Below are 22207 nucleotides of genomic sequence, written 5' to 3'. Positions count from 1 at the left end.
GCTCAAATCATATATATTAATATTGCTTAATAATGCTAATTCATAAAACTATTTCTTCATAACTAACTACTATGCAGAAGAACACATGCTATGTATTCATGGAAGTGACTTCAAAACAGACTATATTGAAATTATAAAAATTAGTTTAAAAACTAGTTTAAGAATTAGGCTTAACAACAAATCCTTGTTATAAAGTAATGATTTTATTAAGTAATTTATAAAACTTTAAAATAAGGCTGGGCTGCGTTCTACTTCATCTGGACTTTATTTCATTAGAGCATCCAATAACTAATATCTAGATATGGAGTTTACTATAGAAGTTATGCAAAAGCACTGTATTAATCAGCATTCTCTAGCACCACAGAAATTATGGAATGATTCTCCTGCCTCTCTCTCTCTCTGCACGCACGCACACATGTGCGTGCTCATACACCACACCCCCACACCGGATTATATATTATAACCAGAATTTTTGGAATGATTTACAGGCTAAACCAACAATGGCTATCTGTGAAGGGACTGTCCAAGAATCTAGTAGTTGCTCAGTTTCAGCTGGTCTTCTGTATATGCAGAAATCCTGAAGAAGTAGGCTCCAGTGCCAATAAAGGAATGGATATGTTCTAGTGGAACTAGAGCTCTTTTGGAGAACATGGCAGACATACATATACCTACACTTTCTATATTTTCTTTCTTTTTGGGTTTATTACCTAATGCTGCTACTTCTGCATATTTGGTATTCTTTTTAAATCCTCTAGCTACTTATACAAATCAAAGACTATTTATTATCTCTATTTTATAGAAGGGGAAATAAGTACTTTGCATAACGTCACATGCAATGAGTAAGTGGGAAGCTGGTATGTAAACTCAAATACTCTGACTCTGGAAGTCTTGCCCTCATCCACTACAATACTAATCTTTTTGAGGATGTATTGTTGACACCTAAATGATGAGAAGGTAAATCAACAGAGAAATTATATAAAGCCCTCACATGAAAAAGGAATCTTTTGGTTCTAAAAAGTTATAGGTAGCCAGTACTGTTCCCAGAAGACAGAGATGCAGAAAACAAGTAAAGGACCTATGATTCTAAAGTCAAGAGCCATTAACTTCTAATGTGGCAGTGATCTGATGTTCCATTTTTAGAATATATTTGTAGCTCATAAGTGACATAAGTTGAAAGAAGGTTATTTGTTGGAACATTTACAGAGTAATTATTGTGGAAGGTACTATTTTAAACCCAGGACAGTGCATAGCTAGACATGAGGGTTTATTTTTTTTAATTTACTTATTTTATGTAAATGAATGCTCTATCTATATGTATACCTGCATGCCAGAAGAGGGCATCATCAGATCCCAGGATAGATGGTTGTAAGACACCATGTGGTTGCTGGGAATTGAACTCAAGCCCTCTGGAAGAGCAGACAATTCTCTTAACAGATGAGCCATCTCTCCATCCCCTAGACCTAGTTTTAATATGAAGTTGCATCTCCAGCTCAGTGACATGGCAAAAAGCAAATATGGCCCATCCCTCTGGAGTGATTGCTAGAATGGCAATCAGGTCTCTGTCTGTCTGTCTCTGGCATACACATTAAAAATTTCTCCTTCTCTGTTAGACACTTAGTATAACATGCAAATTCCAGTACTCTTATCTTTAAATACACATCAAACAAAAAATCCCCATCCCTTGACTTCTTATTCTCCCCTAGGCACCACTGTATTTTTCTACTCCTTATCCAGGAAAATAAGCTTGACAATACTCTTTTGGTACCATTACCTCCAGTCATCATGAACCTAGTCATGTTCCTCTTTTGTCCTACTTGAACTGCCCTGGCCCATGTACCACACTATCATCAAAAACACAAGGAAAGACACTATAATAGGATTCTTAGCTACAAAGGATGCAAAACAGAAACTTGAATTATTATAATTACTGATAAGGGTATTAGTGCTTGCTGTCTTTATTCATCCCCACATTGCTTACTGTAGCTTTTTCTGTGTGCTTCAGATACCTTGTCACATTATGAGGTCTTTGCAATATTCGGGTCTTAAATAGCACCTCACTCACGCTTTTAACAGATAAGGGGTTATATCAAGATAGCAATGTCTGTGTGTGAGTGACTCAAACTGTCATGTGGCTGCAGAAGACTTGAGGGGTGTGTAATATCACAAAAAATGTTAATGGCAATAAGTACAATCAGACTAAACCCATCTTTAGGAATAGAGAACTAATGAACAGTGGTTGTGTAGATTATTGCTAGCTTTCCCAGACACTTCCTGGCCGCCTTAGAAAGGTTGAATCATTATGACACCTATCTACCATCATAACGCGAAATCCACATTCATCTGCAGAGACCAACTTTTCCATGGACCCTAACTCGTCCTCGACTTTGCTCAAATGGATGTTCACAGAAGAGTACCGATTGTTAAAATGGATGTTCACAGAAGAGCACCGACATCCATCTACACAAGTAACCAAGGAAACAGAAATGCACCGGTGTGACGGCAGGAAGAACAGCATGAGGCATCAAGGTGCGCAGAACCCTTAAGGGGCACAGCAAAGCTCAGAGGGCTTGCACAGATTCTGTTCTCGGTTGGCCTGGGGTAGACAGGGAGGTCCGCGGAGGGACCATTTGCAAACGAAGGGAAGGGTCACCTCCCGGCCGCGGCCATATAGAACTCCCTGTGCAGAAGGCTCCTCGCTGCGGATCCTTCCTCTCTGGGGCGCTCACGAGATGCACCACAAACGAGGGTCGGAGGAACCTTGCCTCCAACAGCCAGATGCAAGCCGGTCCATGCCCACTCCTCCCTGAGACCCCACAGCTCACCCACCTGCAACTGCAGTCGGTGAAATCTCCACCCAGTCCCGGCCTGTAAACTCCGGCTGCGATTGGCTAGTGCGACTGTCTCGTTAGCTCTTTCTCCAGAGTGAGCGGCTAAACGGTTCTGAGACACTCTGGTCCCGCCCTTCCCGAGGCCAGCGAGCGAAGCTCACAAGACGTCACGCGGTGCTGCAGAGCTCTGGGCTGACTCTGAATCTCCTCCCCAAACAGCCCTGCCCGCTTCCGTAGGAGACATCCGGGTTGGGGGTCAGGCCACGCCCCCACGCTCAACCCTGAACTAAAGGTGGGGGTTGGGACTCTGGAAACGTCTCTGCCGGGCGTCCAGTTACGTCGCACAGAAGCCTAAAAAGGGGTGGAGCCTGGCAACGTCTGCTGCGAGGCGCTGCTCCTTTGCGCAGACTCCGGAGCGACGGGGGCGTGGCTACGTCGGCGTCTGCTCTACCTGTCCTGAGGTTCAGCGGACCGAGCCGGTCGTATGGTGTTCCCCGCCAAGAGGCTGTGCGTGGTGCCATCCATGGAGGGCGTTCGTTGGGCATTCTCCTGCGGTACCTGGCTGCCAAGTCGAGCCGAATGGCTTCTGGCGGTGCGGTCTATCCAGCCGGAGGAGAAGGAGCGCATCGGCCAGTTCGTGTTTGCCCGCGACGCCAAGGCGGCCTTGGTACTTTGGGGAGGCGGGCCGGGCTGCGCACTCCCACGTGCGCTCGTGGCGTGGCGGTCTCGGAGCCTCCGGAGTGCGTGCGACCGTTTTCAGCCTTCGTATCCCGGAGGCCTGGGTCACTCACAACGAGTGTTCCCTTGTGAGGTTGCCAGTGGAGACCCTTATCCTAAAATTAGAGGCAGGGCCTCCGGAGTAATCGTTTGTTGACTAATGAATGTGTTTATACTTTGAAACTTAGAAGCCCTAACTATACTTCCTAAGCAGTGTACTTATGCGATTAGTAGATAGCAATACACACAGTGTGTTTTATGTCTGAACAGGCTGGTCGTTTGATGATAAGGAAATTAGTTGCAGAGAAATTGAATATCCCTTGGGATCATATCCGTCTGCAGAGAACTTCAAAGGGAAAGCCGGTTCTTGCGAAAGACTCGTTGAATCCATATCCCAATTTCAACTTTAACATATCTCACCAAGGGGACTATGCAGTTCTTGCAGCAGAACCTGAGCTACAAGTTGGCATTGATATCATGAAGACTAGTTTTCCAGGTGATGGTTTATTTTTACGACATATTAAGTGTTTTATGTCTCAGATCTTAACTGTTAGGCAGTTGTAAATTTACTGGCAGTACTTATTTTACTGATAAAACATTTAACCAAAAAGAATGCATTTCCTTTAACACTTATCTATAGAGACAGTAGATTCTATATTACTGTACCTTTTAACCCCTTTAAATTGTTAGCTACATTTTCTTTAGGTATCATCCTTTTTCTAAGTATTTTTGTTTTTTCTTGTTACAAAATAAGCGAGGCTGAATTACAAGGATGAGCTCATTGTTCTGAGTTCAAGGAAATCCTTGAGGACTGGGATAATTTATTAATGAAGGTAGTACCTGCCTATGGCCTTGCAGTGCTCTTGTATTGGCAATTAAATTTCAACATGAATTTTGAAGGTAAGAAACCTTTTTGAAGCACAGCTCCAATGAAAAGATGTGGTATTGTTAAGGCTTGTTCTGCTGCTACTGTAGAGGAGGACTCAGGCTTATTTTTGGGAATAGTCTACATGGGTTTGTAGCTCTGGGGAAGCTTCATAGGAGCTTTTTCTGTAACTAGAAGTTAGTGGAGAGGCCATTAGACACCTAGAAAAAAGATAGCACAGTTAGGCAGTGCCTATCTGGAAATAAACAGATTTTACAACCCATTTTGTGCAGTGTTTGACTCTTCAGTCCTGAATAAGGAAGTCATTATTAATTGACATTGACACCCATCAATTTTGATTATAGCCTTTTCCTTTCCTTTTATAGTTTAACTGGCTCAAAGCTTATTATGTTCCAGTAACACAGAGGAAGAGATCCATTCAGTTGGCACTAGTGTTGTGTCATTACCATTCCACTCATTTTCAAATTGGGATTGGGTGCTTCCTTAGTGATGAGGAGAAGTAAGTACCTGTTTGGTTCACTGGCAATTTATTAGGCCAGGATAAATGAGGTAGTTCATCAAGGAATATTCTTCAGTCTTGGTGAATGATGAAGGTATAATTTTGGATAGAAGGGGAAACCTACTCTGTACTACACATTGACAATTCCTGAGACAGAGTCAGCATAGAGGAGTGTCATTAGCATATCGAAGGAGACAATTCTCTTACCCACATTCTGTGTGTGTGTGTCCATAAGAAATGTCACATAGGCCGGGCATGGTGGCACATGCCTTTAATCCCAGCACTCGGGAGACAGAGGCAGGCGGATTTCTAAGTTCGAGGCCAGCCTGGTCTACAGAGTGAGTTCCAGGACAGCCAGGGCTACACAGAGAAACCCTGTATCAAAAAAAAAAAAGAAATGTCACATAGGAGTGTGAATTTCCTTATTACTTAAGCCATGTTGGCTAAGTACAGCTCATTTCCCAGTAGATTTGAATGTGGGATCTCAGCACAAGTTGTCAGTAGTATACATTCCTGATGAAGTAGTTTCCTCATTTCTTAAGCTTTATTTACAGTTGAAGATGTTTATAGTTTTAGGTGAAGTAAAGGTATAGTTTTATGATTCAGTTTAACAGTATTTACAAAATAACCATGATCAGTATAAAAATATTTAAGTTCAGGAAATAGTAAGAATTCTATTTGCATGGTTTTGCAATTTCATGTTTGTGTTTCTATTATAAAATATTTTAGATAGTAATTGGCACAATAAAAATAATTTTAAAATATTTTGAGAAACAATTCTAATTTTAATTAACTTAAGTAATTTAAAATGAGTGTTATTAGGTATACTGAAAAACTTCTGTATTCCCAGCACTTTGGAAGTAGAAGCAGAAGCAAGACTATGAGTTCAAGTCTACCCTTAAGTACATTGAAAGACTTTCATCCAAATAGATTTTGTTACAGAATTCCTCTCCAGAGCTATTGCATTATAAGTATAAATTAAATGTAGTTGGTACACGTTAGGCCTGGATATACTAAAGAGTAGAAATGCCTGTTTCTTGTCTCCTCTCATATCCTTTCTTCTGAAGTGTCAGCATATACTCCTAACCGGCACTCTAGGTAGAGCTAAGCGATATTTTGAGAAGGGCACCAGTTTTAAAGTTGTGAGATAGGTTCTCATTAGACATATAATAGAATTCAAACTCCTAAACATAACACTGTTTCTGTGCTCTTTTCTACCTTTTATTCTCAGGCATGCTAATATTTCTCATTTCTCTCTAGTTTTCTTTGATCATTGTTTTCTGTCCATTCTAGTATTTTATTTCTTTTAATTAGATGTTGCTCCACTCCTTCTTATCTCCATCTTCCCCTCGATAACTCATATTCTTTGAGAAGAATGCATAATTTTACTGCTTTGGTTTTAAATGTATGTGTGCTTGTGGTGCTGGTATTATGTATAGAGGCCAGAGGATACCCCACAGCAGCTGTCATTCTCAGATATGCCACCTACCTCTTGAAACAGGATCTTTGCAACCTGTAGCTTACTGATTAAGCTAAACTAGCTAGATAGTGTGAGCCTTAGGGTTCTACTTATTTCCTCCTCCCCAGCACTGGAATTATGAGGCTGTATACTTGTATTACTGGGCTGGTATTTTTACATAAGTTCTGACGATTGAACTCAGGTCTCCATGTTAGCCCTTTACCATTTGAGCTTTCTTTATAGCTGAATGGTAAGTTTTAACTGAGGTGCTTATATTAGTCAGGGTTCTCTAGAGTCACAGAACTTATGGGTAGTCTCTATATAGTAAAGGAATTTGTTGATGACTTACAGGCTGCAGTCCCACTCCCAACAATGGTCAGTAGCAGCTGTGAATGGAAGTCCAAGGATCTAGCAGTTGCTCAGTCCCACACGGCAAGCTGGCTAAGGAGAGAGAGCCTTCCTTCTTCCAATGTCCTTATGTAGTCTCCAGCAGAAGGTGTAGCCCAAATTAAGGGTGTGTGCCACCACATCTTTAATCCCAGATGACTTTGAACTCCCTGTCTTAATCTGGAATCCATAGTCAACTATGCTTCAAGATCTCCATACCAAGATCCAGGTCAGAAACTTCTATCTCCCAGCCTCCAGATTAGGATCACTGGTGAGCCTTCCAATTCTGGATTGTAGTTCATTCCAGATATAGTCAAGTTGACAACCAGGAATAGCAATACATGTGTACCGGACACCTTGTTTTAGAATGATATAGATAGGCTTTGAAATTCTGGTTCTATAATAGACTTTTTTTCATAGGCCTACAATAGTAGCAAAATATATTGGTTATGGGTGATTTTGTTATGGGGTTTTATTATGTTTAAAATAAACCAGTTATGTGATTTTGATTATGTAGAACATTTAGTTAGTAGCTGACATTCTTCTTTAGTAACTAAGCTCTAAGAAGGATCAGGTATTTCAGAACTTAAGTGACAATTCACATTTTTTCAGTCCTATACCTTTCATACACACACACACACACACACACACACACACACACACACATACACACACACTCATGTTCTTAATATTTTATAGGATGATTACATTTATTGTAGACATCAATATATATAAATAATACTAAGAATTTGCCTATGTGTCTGCCTAGTAATGACGCTGCTATTTTGAGAGAAACTTGTTTTTCTACTGGGATTTTCTAACAGTTTTTCTTCTAATTTCCTATGGAGTAAAATTGAATATTTGGCCAGTGTGCATTCCCCCAAACACCACAGGGTGGTGCTGCTGTCCTTTAATTGAGTATTTAGAGATTCACCATTGACTGCTGTTTAGTTTGTGCTTAAATGTATAGGAAAGTGTACACACTGGTATTTTTTTCAGCCATAAGGAATGAGTTATAGTATATCTTGATTGCCAGTATCCCAAATACAAAGTAAGATATTCCTCCTCTTTATTTCATATATGCTACTTATTCTGGAGTCTACTTGAGAAGAGTTTATCTTAAGTTTTGTGGATGTGGGTTGTGTGGGATGTAAATTTGGAGGCCCAAAGTTTTCATCAGTTTCCTCTTGTCACTAATACCTTTCTTAATGTTTGTGACATGATCTCTTACTGAACCAGAATACTGGTCATTGAGCTCTGGTGATCAGTTTCACCTCCCAACCCTGCCCTGACAAATGCCCTTTCTGACAGTATTGGGTTATAGATACTGGCAGCTTCTATACCTTTTACAGGTGCTGGGGAATATAAGCTCAGATCCTGCGCTTCCTTAGCAAACTACTCATTGAGCCATTTCCTTAGCCCCTTCACTTTTTTAAGACTAGATGCCAGAAACAGTGAATGAATCAGTTATTAATTGAGAGGCATCCAGTAATTATCAGTAAAGTAAAAATGAGCTTTGGATCACTAAAAGGATGCATGCCCCTAAATGGTAATAGTCTCTTGTTATAGGATTCCCAAGATCATAGAATCATAGTTATGATCTCAAGTACTACAGATTTCTGGGTTAAGGAAAGAAAACCTGTTTGGAGACTTGACTATTGAAGTTCTTGGAACTTGGGAGAGTCATAAACATTTTTGCACAAGAATTGATTTATAATGTTTCCTTCTCTGACTTACTATAAGAGAGGTATGTGGTTACTGCAGAAGTTCTAAATAGTATAAAAGAATACAGTCTATTGTGTTCCAGATCTTCTCGAGTGTCTAGATGTATATATTGATTTTGCTTTCACAGTAGTAATTTTAAGTAAGCAGTATACATTGTTTAACTATCTTCTAGTTACAAAATATTATACAGCAGTTGTTTTCTTTTTCCCTTTAGTAGTGTAGTAGGGTGAAAATATAACATTAGTGTGAATTTCTGAAAAATATGTTGTCATACGTAAGAATTTTCTTTTAGCTGTTTAAAATTTAGAACAAATTTGACTGTCAACTATTAAGGTTTTTGGAACATGTTTCAGAAGTTAGGGTTCTTCTGCTTAATTATTTAACTCCTAATTTCACAAATTCATATTAAACTGATTCTTTTAGGCTAACCCATGCTTGTTATCTTGAGTTATTCTTTTAATTTCTAGTTTGATATGTTAACAATCAATACAAAAGTATTTCTTTTGTTGTTTTTGTTTGTTTATAATAATAGGAATTTAATGCTGGGCCTTGCACATTCCACCCTCACTTAGGATTGTTTTCTGAATAAGTTGCCTTTCCTGTTTGGGTAGTCCTCAGTAGTTTCAACCATACAAGAACTTTTTAAGTTTTGTTTTTATGTTTATTTTTAATAGAATAAATTTTTAATTCTGTATTCTCTGATTTGACAGGTCGTGGTTCAATTCCAGAATTCTTTCATATTATGAAAAGAAAGTTTACCAAAAAGGAGTGGGAAACAATCAGAAGTTTTAATGATGAATGGACTCAGCTAGATATGTTTTACCGGCATTGGGTATAATTCCTTTGTAATTCTATAATTATTCCATTGTCTTCACTAGAAATAAGAGTGAAAGACTTGCAGTTACTGGTAATGCCATACAGTGCTTGATACAAATGGACAGTTTCTTGAGAACTTTGGGATTTTGTTTTTTTAATCTATATAACTCTGTAGAAAAACATGAACCTTATTTAACAGAAAATGTCACATCACAGTCTTTATAATTTAGTTAATTCTCTTAGCAACCCTTTGAGGATGGCATTATTTGGTCATTACAGTTTACACTTGAGAGATCTTAAAGAATTTATACAGACTATTACTAAGATTGTTTTCGATGCTGTCACAATGAGCAAAATAAAACAATTGCAACTTTATAGCTGTAACAAACATAGAAGTGTACTGTATCTATTAATGTTATGAAAAGTTTTAGCTATTGAATTCTCTAAGAGAAAACGTCCCTTTTTCTCTCTAGGCACTGAAAGAAAGCTTCATAAAAGCCATTGGTGTTGGATTGGGATTTGAAATGCAGCGGCTTGAATTTGATGTATCGCCATTAAACATGGACATTGGTCAGGTTTATAAGGAAACATGTTTGATTTTGGATGGGGAAGAAGAAAAAGAATGGGCCTTTGAAGTAAGGAATTTATTATAATTGTTATATAGCTAAGACATTCCATATTTATTCACATATGTGTGGATAATCTAGATTGCTCCTGAAATTTATAAGAATGTCAGCAGTGTAGAGTACATATCTGTTGTGAGCTTGTGTAGCTTCAAAGATTAGTAATTAAAATCTGATCATTAAAATTCTTCAATCTTATCAAGACATAATGGTGCCTGCATTCAGTTTCAGTATTTGGGATCTCTGTGAATTGGAAGCCAGCCTGGTATAATAAAAGGAGTTGTAATTTGTGTTTTTTTAATGTTACTGTCTGTCCTAGTTAGGGTTACTGTTGCTATGATAAAATAGCATGACAAGCCATTTGGGGAGAAAAGAGTTTATTTTATTTGGCTCACACTTCCACATCTTAGTTCATAGCTAAACGAAATCAGGAGTAGAACTCAGGCATAGTACGAACTTGGAGCCAGGAGCTACTACAGAAGCCATGGAGAGGTGGTGCCTACTGGCTTGCTCAGCCCACTTTCTTGTAGAACTCAGAACCCAGCAAACACAATGAGTTGGGCCATCTTATATCAGTCACTAATGAAAATGCCCGATAGGCTTGCCTACAGCCCAGTCTTCCTTCCTTCTTCCTTCCTTCCTTCCTTCCTTCCTTCCTTCCTTCCTTCCTTCCTTCCTTCCTTCCTTCCTTCTGCTCCTGTTGCTGCTCCTCTTCCTCCTCCTCCTCCTCCTTCTACTTCTCCTTCTCCTCCTCCTCCTCCTCCTCCTCTTCTTTTCATGGTATATTTTCTTCATTTACATTTCAAATATTATCCCCATTCCTGGTTTCCCCAAGGAAACACCCTATCCCATACCCTGCTTCTATGAAGGTGTTCTCACCCACCTAACCACTCCTGCCTCCCCACCCTGAGACATCTTACCTTCACAAGGCTATCCTCTGCTACATATTGCAGTTGGAGACATGGGTCCCTCCATGTGTACTCTTTGGTTAGTGGTTTAGTTCCCTAGGAGCTCTTGTGGGACTGCTTGGTTGATACTGTTGTTCTTCCTATGGGGTTGCAAACCCCTTTAGCTTCTTCAGTCCTTTCTCTAACTCCTCCATTGGGGACCCTGTGCTCAGTCCAATGGTTGGCTGTGAGCATCCACCTCTGTATTTCTCAGTCTCTGAGAGAGCCTCTCAGGAGAAAGCTATATCAGGCAAGCACTTCTTGGCATCCACAATAGTGTCTGGGTTTGGTGACTGTATATGGGAGGGATGTCCAGGTGGGGCAGTCTCTGGTCCACACTTTGTCTCCATATTTGCTCCTGTAAGTATTTTTTGTTCCCCCTTCTAAGAAGGGCCAAAGCACCCAAACATTGGTCTTAGCCATTCTCACTGGTGTGAGGTGGAATTTCGGGATTGTTTTGGTTTACATTTCCCTGATGACTAAGTATGTTGAACATTTTTTTTAGGTGCTTCTCAGCCATTTGATAGTCCTCTGTTGAAAATTTTTTTGTTTAGCTCTGTACCCATTTTTAAATAGGGTTATTTGGTTCTCTGGAGTCTAACTTCTTGAACTCTTTGTATATATTAGATATTAGCCTCTATGAGATTTAGGATTGGTAAAGATCTTTTTCCTGTATGTTGGTTGGTTGCTGTTTTATCCCATTGAGAGTGTCCTTTGCCTTACAGAAGCTTTGTAATTTTATGAGGTCCCATGTGCCTCTGTTGATCTTAAAGCATAAGCCATTGGTGTTCTGTTGAGTGAATTTTCCCCTGTGCCCATGTGTTCGAGGCTCTTGCCCACTTTCTCTTAGTTTCAGTGAATCTGGTTTTATCTGGAGGTCCTTGATCCACTTGGACTTGAGCCTTGTACAGGGAGATAAGAATGGATCAATGTGCATTCTTCTACATGCTGACCAGCATTATTATTATATATAAGCTTAACCAGCATTATTCGTTGAAAATTCTGACTTTTTTTAGCTCCTTTGTCAAATATCAAGTGACCATAGCTGTGTGGTTCATTTCTGGATCTTCAGTTTTATTCCATTGATCATCCTGCCTGTCCTACAGATTTTATCACTATTGCTCTATAATACAGCTTGAGGTCAGGGATGGTGATTCCCCCAGAAGTTCTTTTATTGAGAATATTTTTCCCTATTTTGGGTATTTCATTATTCCAAATGAATTTGCAAATTGTTCTTTCTAACTTTACGAAGAATGGAGTTTAAATTTTGATGGTGATTGCATTGAATCTGTAGATTGCTTTCGGCAAGATAGCCATTTTTACTATATTAATCCTGCCAATCCATGAGCATGGGAGATCATTACATCTTCTGAGTTCTTCAGGTCTTCAGAGACTTGAAGTTCTTGTCATATATATCTTTCACTTGCTTGGTTAGGGTCACACCAAGGTATTTTATATTATTTGTGACTATTGTGAAGGGTGTCCTGTCCCTGATTTCTTTCTCAGCCTGTTTATCTTTTGAGTAGAGGAAGGCTAGTGATTTTTTTGAGTTAATTTTATATCCAGCCACTTTGCTGAAGTTGTTTATCAGCTTTAGGAGTTCTCTGCTGGAATTTTTGGGGTCACTTAACTATAGTATCATATCATCTGGAAGTAGTGATATTTGGATTTTTTCCTTCCCAATTTGTATCCCTTTGATCTCCCTTTGTTGTCGAATTGCTCTGACTAGGATTTTGAGTAACATATTAAATAGTTAGGGAGAGAGTGGACAGCCTTGTCTTGTCCATTATTTTAGTGGGATTGCTTCAAGTTTCCATTTAGTTTGATGTAGGCTACTGGTTTGCTGTACATTGCCTTTAGTATGTTTATGTATGTATAGCTCAATATTATGGATTCTTTTTTCCTCTCCAATTGAGGCTGCTCTTCCTATATGATTACTTTAGCTTGCGTCTAGTTGATAGATCTAGCCAGCACATGGTTATAGTAGAGATTAACAAGGTATAATCTTTGTTAAGATATGAAATACTTAATCCTGTTTGCACACTACATGGTTATAAGAGAGGCGGAGAGTGTCTTAATGTGTGTAAAAGTATAGAAAGTAGATGAGCTTTTTAAAATGTAAAAAAATGATATTTAAATTTATGTTTTAGAATCTGAATTCTGTGTTTTATTTTTTAGGAAAGCAAAATAGATGAACACCATTTTGTTGCAGTGGCTGTTAGGAAGCCTGATGGATCTAGACATCAAAATGTAAGGTTTCGTTTTTTTTTTTTAAAAAATTCCTTCTAAAAAATAACAGTGAATCAATGATACTTTTGGTTACAATTGATTAAAATTGTAATTTATCTTGCATCAGGGTAGGGGGTATAGCTTACAGGGTTTGTTTTATTTTTTGTTTTTGTTTTTTATTAGCAAATGTGTTCAGATTAGTTAGTATCCTTCCTGCCCTGCAAAAACAAAACAAAACAAAACAAAAACCCCAAAACTTTACAAGATCATGTTATCTTCTTTATATTTAAATACCCTTAAATGTTACAAAGGAAAATGTTGATAATACTATTATATTTCTAATAGATATTCAGTATTACTTGTATCTTAGTTGTAACCATAATTTTTTAAGATGAATTATGGTTTTATTGAATATAAATTGCATCAGGCTGAAGGTTGGTGAATACTGTTATTACCTTAGAAATTAAACATATTCCTAATGTTCTAAAGTATTCCCAGAGCTTGTGTGAGACTTTGTGTGGGACTTTAGGTTGGTCTCACTTTGTTCTTTCAATCATAATTGGTTTATATTTCTGATAATTGTTATCTAGTAAATGAGGGTAAAACACTAAGGTACTCAAATGTACATAGAGCTGTAGCTCTGTGAATAATTTATGGTGTACTGTAAGCAAAACTTTATGCCTTTGTTTTTATGAAATGCATATGAAAAAAAATATATGTATGTGGACACAAATTCTGAGGTCATTAGTTTGAGAAAAATAATGTAGGCCATAGACAATTTCTTTTATAATTTTGTCAGAATGTCTTTTAAGAATATTAGTAGGTTAGAATTGATACGTGGTAGGAGATGGTGTGATTCGTTCTATACAATCATCTACTCTGCCTCATTACCAGCTTTATGTGCTTTAGGGTTTTGTTGTTGTTGTTGGTAACCTTAACTCCAGTTAGTGCTGTTCATATATACATGGGTTGGGGATATCCACTTAAGTCATTCCCCAAAGTAGATTGACTCCCTCCCCAAGTAAGGATTGGGTATCAGGGGCTCTTTTCTTATGTGTGTGGGGTATCTTGATGTGCTTGATTTTGTACAGGTAGGTAGCTGTAGGCACTGTGAGTTATGTGCACCACCATTCCATGTCCAGAAGTCAGCATTTCATAGATTTCCTCTTCATGTGCCAGCTCTTAAATTCTTTCTGTTTACTCTTCTTGATGTTCTCTCAGCCTTAGATGTGAACAAATTAATATAGATGCTTCATCTACAGATGAACACACTGTTATTTATGTCATTATGGCATATGTCCAACTATCAGCTGTTACCCATTACAGAAAGACCAAAGGGAAGAACACAAGAAATCTGTGGATCTTAACTTAAGGGAAAGCATTTTGTGTGACAGTTTAACATAAAAGCAATATTAGGGCCCTCCCCTAGGGCCTGTGCTCTTTCAAGTCATGAGCTTTTGGCCCAGTTTTACAGTACCAAGCATGAAGTTCACTCTGTTGGAGGCCGCCAAGTGGTTGGTTACTACATAACTATCATGCCACTGTTATACCATTGGTTACTTTTAGTACTTCTGCCTATTTGAGTAGAGCCTACTGCAGCAGTGCATAATGGGAAAGCTTGGTTTTAAATCTAAGTTCACAATTTAACTTGTGTGGTCAGCTTGTGGTCTGATCTTCCCAACCCTCAATTTCCCATATATAAAATTGAGATAACTGTGTTATAGCATTGTCTACTAAACTTTGTTAAGATAGTTTATAAAGCTCAAGTATTGTTTAATATGAATTGATTGCCCCTCATCTAAAATGCTTTGAGCTCAACGTGATTAGATTTCAAATTTTGTAATATTAAACATATATGTATTGTGTATACACACATACACACACACATTTATATATATATATATATATATTCACACACAATTATATTTTGGAGTTGGGGCCCAATGTTAAACATAGACATCATTTTTTATTTCATATATACCATCTACATTCTGTCTGAAGGCAATGTTATATAATGATTTTTGTATGTTTTTGTTTTGATTGGCTTGTCACAGGAAGTCAGGTGTGCTTTGTTGGTACTCAGTAATTCCTGCATGAGGGTCATTCCTATGTAGTTAAAGCAGATTATCATAGCAGGCCTACACTTCAGGAGTGTTTCAGAAATTTTGTTGTTGACATACTTCTGCTTACTGACATTAAAGATCTTCAGATTTCTATGTATATCAACTGAGTTGGACTTTCTGCATATAGAATATCATTAAATCTTTAAAAAAAATACTACAGGTAGTGGTTTGAACATGTTCATGTTTTACATTTTTATTGACAACACTAATATAAGGAGTAAAACCAATACTGTAGAAATTTTACTATGCCTTAATTTAATACTAATCACTGGAATTATTTCAAAAGTATAAAACTGATCATATAGTTAATATGGAGTATAAAAACAAGGCAATCTTTGTTTTCTGTTTCTTTTTTTTTTCTCTTAGGTTTCATATCAAGATGATTCTAAGGTATGCCAGAGGAAGTTTACCATTCTTAATTTTAATGATTTGATAGCATCTGCTATTCCTATGACACCTGAGGATCCTTCATTTTGGGACTGTTTTTGCTTCACAGAAGAAATTCTAATACGAAATGGTACCAAGTCATGATGAGATTCTCTTAGTAAGGAAAATAAATGAAAAGGGTAATCTTGTGTATTCACTGAAATAAATTGCCTGATGTGATCAAATTTTATTTGGCAAAACATTTTTAAAGACACAAATTCTTTCTAAGAGCAGATTTCCAGTTCAGTGGCTCCATTGACTCCATTGAGTATGTTCACTTCTTCCTCCCAGAAATGTAATTAATAGAAACAATGACAGAATCTTCCAAGGATAAATGTGCATTTTAGAAAGAAAAATAAAGTTTAAACATGCTGAAGACAAGCATTTCACCTTGTTTTTCAGAGAACTCTAAAATTTCTGTTATCTTTCCAGAGACTTTTGTTGCAAATTAATCCATATTTACTGTTCTAAAAGTGGGGACATATGTTTTGTAGTTATAAGAAAATATACCTGCCTTTCATAACTATTTCTGCTGCATAAACTTACTGATTCTAAGTTACTGTCTTGTATGACATCTGTTTGGCATATAGCACAAGGTTTAAGGTGTCAGCATTACAATACTCATTTTGCCTTGACTGTAGTAACACAAACTGCTGTTGAACCTTCCAGGTTTATATTTTCATAAAGTTGTAACATTTGTTTTATCTTGATAAATTATCCCCCCCCAACGAGTCCATCAACTCAGATGTATCTGAATTGTTTTTTTTTTGTTTGTTTGGTTTTTGTTTTTTTTAACCACTGTCAAAAGTAAACTATTGGAGAGAAAAACTAAGTCTGTTGTCTTAGGTTTTCACTGCTGTGAAGAGACACCACAACCACGGCAGCTCTTACAAAGGACATTTAATTGGGGCTGGCTTACAGGTTAGAGGTTCAGTCCATTATCATTATGCCTGGAAACATGGTAGCGTCTAGGCAGGCATGGCCCAGAAGGAGAGTTGTATCTCTTATTCCAGAAGAAGCTAGAAGAAGACTGGCTCCCAAGTGGTTAGGAGGAAGGTCCCAAAACCCATCCCCACAGTGACATACTTCCTCCAACAAGACCATACCTACTCTAACAAAGCCACACCTAATAGTGCCATTTCCTGGGCCAAGCATATTCAAACCAGTATACCTGGTGTGGTTTGGGAGAGTTTCATTGACATCATACTACTGTGGTTAGTGTGAAAATCTACCATAGGGTACTCATTTCCATGTTGGAGTTTTCATTGTCTTTGTCATTACTGTAAGTAGTACTACAGTGAAAATCTGTGGCATTTTGAGAGTCATTGTTATGTTCTGCAGGCAGGAGTGATTGGTTCAAAGGGTTTAAACAAACACCTTTAGGTGTTACCTTATTGCTCTTCTTAGGTATTACCTTATTTATTGCTCTTGAAAAACTTCAGTTTATGCTTCAGGTAGTTGTGTTTTACCTTGCTTTTATTTACCTGAAGATTGGTTTGTTGGTTTTTGTTGCTTCCTTGTATTGGATAACTGTATAACTGAAAAGTGATATATCACATTTAAATTTACATCCTTTTATTACAAGTGAGGTTAATATGGCATTGTTACTGGTTATTTGTATTTCCTTTTTATGAACCTATTGCTAATCCCCATTTGTTTTTATTCACTAAATAGATTTAAAGTGAATATAATGTATTAAGATACCAAGATCATATTGATGAATCTATTTATGGTTATAGTGCATGTCTTCAGGAGTCTTGTTAGTGTTAAATAGCAAGTAGAATATCGTTTTTATTCTAACATTAAATACTGTGTGTAAGTGCTCAAATATTCAGTAAAAGTTTTTTTTTTTTAAATTGGACATGCTTAATTATAGAAAGCATAGAAAATCTTGAAGCATTTCTAATAGATGAAGTAATGTTTTTCCCTGTATGAGTATAATACTGAAATAAAAAATCACTTGTCTTAACATTATAATAAAATAATAATTATGGAATTTTAGGCCTTGACATGTGCCAGATTTTTTTTTTTGCTTTTTTGATTTTTTTTTTACTGTTCTATTTTTAATCAAGTTACAAGTGCATAGTTTAGATCAGATTTCTTTTTCACTATTTTGACATTTTTCTACTTTTTCTCTTTCCTGTAACAAGCACTATCAACTCTTAGCTGGTATGCTTTGTTTTTTTTTTTATTATTGCAAATAAGGTTTATATTACTTTTACTTGGTTTTTAAACTTCAGGCTATGATTTCCTTATTCCAGATAGAAATCATTTCTTTTTCCACTTGCCTGATCTCGCCTGTCATTAATTTTCTTTCTTTCTTTCTTTCTTTCTTTCTTTCTTTCTTTCTTTCTTTCTTTCTTTTTTTTTGTGTGGATATTTTCTTTATTTATATTTCAAATGTTATCCTGGTTTTGCCCCCTCCTGGAAACACCCCCTATCTGACCCTCCTTCCCATTGCTTCTGTGAGGGTATTCCTCCATCCACCTACCTACCCAGCCTCAATTCCCCTATTCTGGGGAATGGGGAATCTATTGAGCCTTCATAGGACCAACGACCTCTCCTCCCATTGATGTGTGACAAGGCCATCCTCTGCTACATATTTAGCTTGGTTGATAGCTTAGTCCCTGGGAACTGGTTGATTGATATTGTTGTTCTTCCTATGGGACAAACCCCTTCAACTCCTTCAGTCCTTTCTCTAACTCCTCTATTGGGGATCCCTCACTCAGTCCAATAGATGGCTGTCAGCATCTACCTCTGTATTTGTAAGGCTCTGTCAGGGTCTCTCAGGAGACAGCCATATCAGGCTCCTTTCAGGATGCACCTCTTTGCATCCACAATAGTGTCTGGGTTTGGTAACTGTATTTGGGATGGATCCCAAGGTGGGACAATCTCTGGATGACCTTTCCTTCAGTCTCTGCTCTGCTCTTTATTTCCTTATTTGTTCCTGTGAGTACTTTCTTCCACTTCTAAGAAGGACTGAAGCACCCACACTTGGATCTTAACTTCTTCTTGAGCTTCATGTAGTCTGTTAATTGTATCTTGGTTATTCTGAGCTTTGGGGCTAATTAATATCTACTTATCAGTGAATACATACTATGTGTGTTCTTTTGTGATTGGGTTACCTCACTCAGGATATTTTCTAGTTCCACCCATTTGCCTAAGAATTTCATGAATTCATTGTTTTTAATAGATGAGTAGTGCTCCATTATGTACATGTACCACATTTTCTGTATCCATTCCTTTGTTGAAGGACATCTGGGTTCTTTTCTAGTTTCTGGCTATTATAAATAAGGCTGCTATGAATATAGTAAAGCATGTGTCCTTGATATATGTTGGAGCATCTTCTGGGTATATGCCCAGGAGTAGTATAGCTGGGTCCTCAGGTAGTAAGTACTATGTCCAATTTTCTGAGGAGCCTCCAAACTGTTTTCCAGAGTGGTTGTACCAGCTTATAATTCCACCAGCAATGGAGGAGTGTTTCTTTTTCTCCACTTTCTCACCAGCATCTGCTGTCAGCTGAGTTTTTGATTTTATCCATTCTGACTGGTATGTGGTGGAATCTCAGGATTGTTTTGATTTGCATTTCCTTGATGACTAAGCATGTTGAACATTTCTTTAGGTGCTTCTCAGCCATTTGATATTCCTCTGTTAAAAATTTTTTTGTTTAACTCTGTACCCCATTTTTTAATAGGGTTATTTGGTTCTCTGGAGTCTAACTTCTTGAACTCTTTGTATATATTAGATATTAGCCCTCTAATATCTAGCCCACATACCAGTCAGAATGGATAAAATCAAAAAATAGAATTCTGCAATAAACCCTTCTGGTTCTGGGCATTTTTTGGTTAGAATACTATTAATGACTGCTTCTTTCTTCTTTAGGGGTTATGGGACTGTTTAGATGTATTCTATAATCCTGATTTAATTTGGCACCGGGTAGGTGTCTAAAAAATTGACCATTTTATCTAAATTTTGCTGTTTTGTTGAGTATAAGCTTTTGTAGTTGGATCTGATGATGTTTTTAATTTCCATGGTTTCTGTTGTTATGTATCCCTTTTCATCTCTGATTTTATTAATTTGAATACTGTCTCTGTCTTCTGGTTAGTCTCGCTAAGGATTTATATATCTTGTTTTCTCAAAGAACCTGCTCCTGGTTTTGTTGAATGTTTATACAGTTCCTTTTTTTTGTTTTTCTTTGGTTGATTTCACCCCTGCATCCTATTTCCTGCCATCTACTCCCCTTGGGTGTATTTGCTTCTTTTTGTTCTAGAGCTTTCAGGTGTGCTGTCAAGCTACTAGTGTAAGCTCTCTCCAGTTTCTTTTTGGAGGCACTTAGAGCTATGGGTTTCCCACTTAGCATTGTTTTCATTGTGTCGTACAAGTTTTTCTATGATGTGTCTTCATTTTCATTAAATTCTAAAAATTGTTTAATTTCTTTTTTATTTCTTCCTTGACCAAGTTATCGAGTAGAGAGTTGTTCAGCTTCATGTGTATGTGTGTTATTGTTGGAGTTTAAGACCAGCCTTAGTCCATGGTGATCTGAAAGGGTACATGGGATTACATTTCAGTCTTCTTGTATCAGTTGAGGCCTGTTTTGTGACCAATTATATGGTCAGTTTTGGAGAAGATACCATGAAGTGCTAAGATCAAGGTATATTCTTTTGCTTTAGGATTAAATGTTCTATAAATATCTCCTAGATCCATTTGGTTCATAACTTTTGTTAGTTTCACAGTGTCTCTGTTTATGTTCTGTTTCTATGATCTGTCCATTGCTGAGAGTGGGTTGTTCAAATCTCCCACTATTATTATATTCAGTATGATGTGTGCTTCAAGCATAAGTAAAGTTTCTTTTATGCATGTGGATGCCCTTGCCTTTGGAGCATAAATGTTCAGAATTGAGAGTTAGTCTTGGTAGGTTTTTTCCTTTGATCAATGTGAAGTATCCTTCCTTATCCTTTTTGAAAACTTTTGGTTAAAAGTAAATTTTATTTGATATTAGAATGGCTACTGCAGCTTTTTCTTGGGACGGTTTGCTTGGAAAATTGTTTTCTAGCCTTTTACTCTGAGGTAGTGTCTGTCTTTGTCACTGAGGTGTGTTTCTTGAATGCAGCAAAATGCTGGATCCTCTTTACATATCTAGTCTGTTAGCCTAGAAATCTTTTTTTCCCTCAGCATTACACCTTGTATCTTCTCTTTGCCCCCCTTCACCTCCCATTGTTTGTTGTTGAAATTACATTTTATAACTTCGCCTGAGGAGTGTTTGCCTCTGTCCTATGTTTTGTATTTTCTTTTTCTGGTAACTTTTATATGTACTACTTTTTTGTGGTATATAAACTCAGTTAATTTCTTCATTTCAAAGGGGCACAATACTAAGTTTGGTTTTGAGAATTTGCCACAGAAATGGATAGTTCCTAGTACAGAGTGATATAAAAATATTGTTTTCGTAAATCATTTGCCCTTCTGTACTCTAAGTCTAATTTGTTAACAATGTTTATTTTGACCTTTTTTTTCTGAGTATTTGGTATAGCCAAATAGGGAATTTTGTTCTGGCCTGTAAATAAGTGCTGCTTCTTATCTGTCTCCTTGATCCAAAACCACTGTTTACATTTTACCATACTGTCCAATGTATGGCTTGGTGGGTCTTAATTAAGAATTTCTTATACAGGAATTTCTGTGGTTTCATTTAAAATATAAAAAGGGTATATGTATATGTTTGCTCAGTATTTTATACATTCAGTAATTTTTCAATTAAAAATTATCAAAATTCTATTGCTCAGTATCTAAAACCTGTTAAAAAATTAGGTTTATATAATTCATCACTCAGTAGTTAAAATGTTGCCATCTAAACTTTTAAAAATCAAACAGCTGAATATACATAGAGCTATGCAAAAAACAAAAATCCCTTAAAGCAGCTCAACTACTTATTTTTAAATAAGATGTGAAGGCAGCTAATGAAGTGTTGTCTGTTTGAATAGGGGCGGGGCGGGGGGGCGGATACATAGCATTGTCAGTTTAGTAAAGATAATAGGTGCGTCTTCTATTTTTATCAGCAAACTGGCTGTGTATTTTATATAAGATCATTTATGGTAGAGTGTTATTATGGTAGATTCTTCCAGTGTAAGTACTTTACATTTATCAGCTCATTTGATTATTGTAGGTTTAAGAAGTACTATTACATTTATTTGCATCATGGGGAGGTAAAAACTGTAATAGAGAACAACTTAGTAATGATTATTGACTTAGTTATGGTCACTGTTATTGTGATAAAAGACCATGACCAAAAGCAACTTTGATAGGGAAAGGGTCTATAGTTCCATGTAACAGTTTAATCATCAAAAGTAGTGAGGGAAGAGCTCAAGCAGGGCAGGAACTTGGAGGCAAGAGTTGATGCAGAGGCCAAGGAGAGGTAGTACTTGCTCTCCATTGTTTACTTAGCTTGGTGTTTGTTTGCTTGTTTTTATATATAGTACTTAAGACTACCAGCCCACGGATGGCCCTACCCACAATAGCCCATCCCACATCAATCATTAAGTAAATGTCCT

The 22207-nt window shown here is 37.3% G+C and overlaps 2 protein-coding genes across 2 annotated transcripts in view; one reads left to right on the top strand and one right to left on the bottom strand.

Annotated features, from left to right (window-relative positions):
* Kbtbd3 (kelch repeat and BTB domain containing 3) overlaps positions 1 to 3017 on the bottom strand; it is a 26603-nt gene extending 23586 nt beyond the window's left edge. The window contains exon 1 of the mRNA XM_021207474.2: positions 2827 to 3017. The gene's annotated coding sequence lies outside the window, so the exon portion shown is untranslated. The remainder of the gene's footprint in view (positions 1 to 2826) is intronic.
* Positions 3018 to 3254: 237 nt separating this feature from the next.
* Aasdhppt (aminoadipate-semialdehyde dehydrogenase-phosphopantetheinyl transferase) lies at positions 3255 to 15893 on the top strand. The gene is made up of 6 exons (XM_021207113.2): positions 3255 to 3495; positions 3816 to 4041; positions 9212 to 9333; positions 9791 to 9952; positions 13066 to 13137; positions 15606 to 15893. The coding sequence occupies exons 1-6, from the start codon at positions 3313 to 3315 to the stop codon at positions 15768 to 15770; spliced, it is 930 nt and encodes a 309-aa protein (XP_021062772.1). The 5' UTR covers positions 3255 to 3312; the 3' UTR covers positions 15771 to 15893.
* The last annotated feature ends 6314 nt before the right edge of the window (positions 15894 to 22207 follow it).

The sequence above is a fragment of the Mus pahari genome, chromosome 10 (assembly GCF_900095145.1).
Source record: "Mus pahari chromosome 10, PAHARI_EIJ_v1.1, whole genome shotgun sequence".
NCBI lineage: Eukaryota > Metazoa > Chordata > Mammalia > Rodentia > Muridae > Mus > Mus pahari.
The sequence above is the reverse complement of the archived record's forward strand: the minus strand, read 5'-3'. Positions and strand labels throughout refer to the sequence as shown.

Coding starts and splice junctions, on each gene's coding strand:
- Aasdhppt (XM_021207113.2), top strand. CDS start 3,313: ATGGTGTTCCCCGCCAAGAGGCTGTGCGTGGTGCCATCCATGGAGGGC. Junction 3,496..3,815: donor GCGACGCCAAGGCGGCCTTG/GTACTTTGGGGA, acceptor ATGTCTGAACAG/GCTGGTCGTTTGATGATAAG. Junction 9,953..13,065: donor AAAAAGAATGGGCCTTTGAA/GTAAGGAATTTA, acceptor TTTATTTTTTAG/GAAAGCAAAATAGATGAACA.